At 46.0% G+C, this 4,801-nt stretch overlaps 1 protein-coding gene across 1 annotated transcript; it reads right to left on the reverse strand.

Moving 5' to 3' along the window:
- Positions 1-452: 452 nt before the first annotated feature.
- Positions 453-3,770, reverse strand: LOC119297913. Its single transcript, XM_037575512.1, has 2 exons — positions 1,156-3,770; positions 453-913 (listed from the first exon to the last, which is right to left on the reverse strand). Exons 1-2 carry the CDS (start codon positions 3,631-3,633, stop codon positions 806-808), a joined length of 2,586 nt encoding a protein of 861 aa, XP_037431409.1. The 5' UTR covers positions 3,634-3,770; the 3' UTR covers positions 453-805.
- Between the last annotated feature and the right edge of the window lie 1,031 nt (positions 3,771-4,801).

The raw sequence follows: 4,801 nt of genomic DNA on the forward strand, positions 1-4,801 counted from the left end.
GCTTTGGGAAGTAATGACACATCAACAAGACAATCATGAAGATCCAAGGAAGAAAAAACTATCATCTGAACAGCATATCACAATGAACAAAAAAGACAGAACTTCCACTGGTAAGCTCTACAGCAACTAATATTACGGCATAGGGCGACCGTTTTACTGGCATGCCCATTGTAGAGATGAACTGGTAGTTACCAACAGCTCTAGTGTATTAAGCTCTGCAAAATACCACAGCTGCAAATCGGAGTCGAACGACAGACTGGCAATACGGACACACGGGATATCCACGTTGTAAATAAAGAGCAATAGTTTCACACTTTATTCAACTGGTCTATCTGGTAGATCACATGCTCAACAACACCAAGTTATAATATCATGGAGATTGAGGAAAATAAACAGCACCGCAATTCATGAATCTTAGGGTAGCAATATCTTAATTACCTCAACAAGGTAGATACTCTTTCAAATGACTCTGATCACACCAAATCCACTCTTTCAAACAAGCATGCTGCAGAATTCAACACGGGGCGGGCATCCATGGAGTAATCTGGCATCCATACTATACTACAGAGTACAGACATTGTAATTTTGCAGCTCTAACAGCACACAAACAGACTGGTAGGTAAGGTAATAAAACAATACATGACACTATCTCCATGTATAGCAGATGGAGATAGGTAATGAACAATACAGACAAGCATGAACCAATCCGGGGAAAGCTAAGGATATGAACGGCAGATGGGTAGCAATACAGACACACAGGATTATCACCATGTACAAAACAACACGGAGATAATGACTTCTCAGGTTATTCAGCTGGTTGTATTTCTTGAGGTCGAGAGGTAGATGCCCCAGCAGCAGCAGCTTCATGAGGCCTCCGGCGTCTCAAGGGTGGTGGGTCCTCGCTCCCAGGTACCTGGTATATCACATATTCACATAGTTAAAATATATCTCCAAACCTGGCATCCTTGAAGAACAATAACACTATAATACCATGAGTGACGAGACGATATATAGACGGAATATCACAATTAATGAACGAATAATAAAAGAACTTACATGAATAAGAAAATAAGCAATAAAGATGGAATGCAGAGTGGAAATTGTCTTCATAACATCATAAGCATCATTTCTCAAACAATGGCTGCTGGTGCTAACCTGGGAAGTCAATGGAGTGACCCTGGCATTTCCTCCACTTGAAAGTTCCGTCCTCTGCAACCTCTCCGGTAAGGTCTCCATCCCCATGTGCGACAACAGGAGACAGATATACGTGAGCAGCTCCCCACCAGTGCCCAAACTCTTGGCATGTAGGTACCCTCGGCACCTACTAGCCGAGAAGCAGAGCATCTCCACCCACACGCCTTCGATCACCTTCCACATCTTCTCATCACGCATTTGTAGCAGCCCATTGGCAAGATTCCATGCATCATGGACAAAACCTTCTTGTGTAGTTGCATCTGTCTCCGCATCCAGTGGCAAGTCCGTATGTTCAACAACTTGTTCTCTGTTTTCTGTGGGCTGTACCTTCGCGATTATTCTCTGTGTAAATCCTCTTTCGATTTCCTTGAGCGATGGCCTTTTGACTGTGAAGAAGTTGCAGAATGGTTTATTGCACTTGAGGATCTCCATGAGCGAAGGCTTGCCGCCCTTGACAATTTTCTTGAGCGATGGATTGTCATCCTTGAGGATCTTCTTTAGCTCAGAATTGGCAGCTGTGAACAGATTTCGCCTAGTGCCTGGCAGTAGCATCTCAGGGTTGACAAACAGTAGGTACATCATGTAGTTGGAGATTTCTCTGCACTGGACGGCTCTTTTGTGATGAGGAGATCTTTCACACCAAACAGCACACCCATGACCCTCACCGGAAGCATCTTGAATACACTGAGCAGTGGCACATTGGTGATCTGCTGATGCGCCCATGTAGTAGAAGCAGAAATCCGTTGCGATGTGCCAGAGAAGAACACTCTCATCGAATGGCTTCCTTAAGCTGCAACTGAGATCTTTGTCGCAATTGTTGGACTGAAGAGTCCATTGCCCCCTGCGATCGTTGAACTTCCAGTAGCTGTCAGTATCTTTTATTTGATCTTCCCACCCCATCTTCACATACTTAAGAACCAGATCTAGAATTGCAAAGGATAACTTGCAGGGCTTCATGGACCAATGTTGGTCAAGAAAGTCTTTGCAGTTAAAGAAATTAACGATGCACATCTTCCTGGAGTGCCTTCTGTTACGAGCAAAGAATCCTACCAGATTAAATTGGCCTATGAGGCTATCTTTGACATTGAGTATGGCATTGAGAAATACCTTTAGAAAAGTAAATTTCGCAAAGGCAAAGGAAGCACAGGAACAGTACTCTAGCACTGCAGTACAGCAGAACAAGGCATATGTAACCTTGACATCATTATCATCATAATCTTCTCTGTGACTCTTGTGGAATAGGCCTATGGCTGCCCATGGCAATAAACTAGCCGATAACCGTATGTACAGAGAAAGAAGTTCCAACCCGCTCGGGTCTTCCTCTTCTTTAAAACTGCCGAGTATCTTTGATTTTGTGTAGAGAAGATTGAAAATGCTGAACAATCTATTCTGCAATAAAATGTATGCTTGTTTTCCATCAAGCACCCAAAAGGATTTTAGGATCACAAGCCGATCAGGATACGGCGATGCAAAATCCACAAATATCCTGTAGGTCTCAGGGTCCCCATTATAGTCATTATCTCGCCTTCTCAATCTTGGCTCTCTTTGGATTAGGTGGGTTCTCCTTTTCTCCATTATTTGGTTTACGTGGCTTCCCATTTTTTCCTTTATTTGGTTTAGGCGACCTATCCATGTCCTTGAGGTCTGAGGATGATGATCGGGCTCAAGATCCACAGTGGCAGCCACTCCTTGTGTTTGAGTTCGATGGTTGGCCTCAAGGTCCACCACACTATCTTCTCCTTGTGATTGAGAAAGATAATTGTCAGCCCCATGGTCGACCGCATCACCTTCTTGTGCTTGACAACCAGGGTCGGTCTGGGCAAAAGCCCTTGCCTTTTGCACGTAGTCTTCAAGCGAATTGATCTCGCCTTCTCTGGTGGCAGTTCTCCTCGGAGCATGACCGGAAGAGCTTACTAGGCTATTAATGCTAGCACTCTTGAGAGCCCAGGGCTTCTCTATGCATTTGAGAATCCCAGGGACGAAGAACAAGATTGATGCCTGCAACAACCTCTTGTCGCCTCCTGGCCACGATTTGCAGAACATATAGATAGCTACAGTGACCTGGGACACGGCTGTGAGGATGTGCCGCGTCCACAGCTCATTGTCTTCGATATTGTAGGCGGTTATGAGGTCCTGCCCTCCGAGGTGCATCAGGAGAACTGGTGCCCACACCACCTCCAGGATGCTACTGTTGTTTGCAGAAGTACCACTACCATGATCCTGACTCCTTTGGCGGTTAAAGAGGGTGGCCAGGGCGTATATGGCGACAGCATCGCTGCCTTGGTATGCGAGCCATATGATGGATCTGTACCAGGAAGGAATAGCAAACTTACGCAAGGGAGCGGAGCAGAGCAGGAGGTACTGGATGAAGAGGCTGCTGAGGACGAGGATGCGCAGATGCCACTCCTCCCACCATTCCACAGCACCTGATATACCCATGACTGTGTCTAGCTCTCCCTCGCTCGCTCACAAGCACAAAGTGAGAGGCCGATTCATTTCGCACGTTGACCCAGTGTGTATATATGCACATGGTTAGCAGTAACCACTCCAGCATTATCTCCTTGTTGCCTACTGACTTTTCATATGGTAATCACACTTAGGATGGCTAGCTCAACCATATCTTTTGCTCTACTTTGCCCGGCCGTATTTTGTATTTTTGTTTGACCTGACCAAACCAAATTACTCGTTAAAAGCTTCAGACCTAGATGATCTGCATTGCTATAATCAAGCAGATCAAACCAGTTTATTCGAGCTGAAAAAGATGCATATTTCCAATTCGTTTTCAAAAAGGTGGAGCAATACTATGATATTGTTAATACTAGCAGTAGCGGGTGGATGAACTCGAATCGACGAACCTGCGGTAGGTAGATCCCCTAAACTGCCGCCCCTCTCTTCATTGCCGCACGCCATTTCCTTCCCCTCCCTCCTTGCTCCGTCCCCCGCTGCCGCCATCTGCTACTCCAGCCGCCGCTGCCTATTATTGCTCCGCCCTTCACGCCGCTGCCGCCGCTCCGCACCATCCGGCCTTCCTTCTCCGCCGATCTGGAGAGATAGGAGTCCCGACTCTGCGGCTGCCGCTCCTCCCATCCGCTTGCTGCCTTCGGTGGGGGTCGACGGAGCCGGTGTCCGGCGGCTGGCGGCCTCACCGGTCCACAGCAGTGATTTAGGGCATCTTTCTACAAAAAACTGATTTGGGTAGGACAAGACGGAAAAGGAGGCCGTCGGAGACAGAAAAATTAGTAATTTTAGTTTTAAAAAAATATTATTAGGAAAATATATCTTTTCCTTTTGCAGTAGGAAAAACAAATCCTTTTTTATTGCAATGGCCGAAAAATAAACCCTAGAGTGCAATTTATAGAAACATAAAATTATCAAAAACGCTTCTCTTTCAGCCGACTGATCTTCTGGAGCGCCTCCTTGTCTGTTGGATCTTCTTTTGATTAAAAGACCTGCAACAATCCTATTCATAGGTTAGCTTTTTTCAACTCAAACCATGTTGAGCAAGAGAAGGTTTGTTGTGCGGTGACGGCGACGAAAAAACAGAGGTCCCCGTCTACGTGCAGCGCCGCACCTCCATCTTCCTTACCAGATCTGGCAACCTACGGCA

Source organism: Triticum dicoccoides, chromosome 5A, assembly GCF_002162155.2.
Source record: "Triticum dicoccoides isolate Atlit2015 ecotype Zavitan chromosome 5A, WEW_v2.0, whole genome shotgun sequence".
Classification (NCBI taxonomy): Eukaryota; Viridiplantae; Streptophyta; class Magnoliopsida; order Poales; family Poaceae; genus Triticum; species Triticum dicoccoides.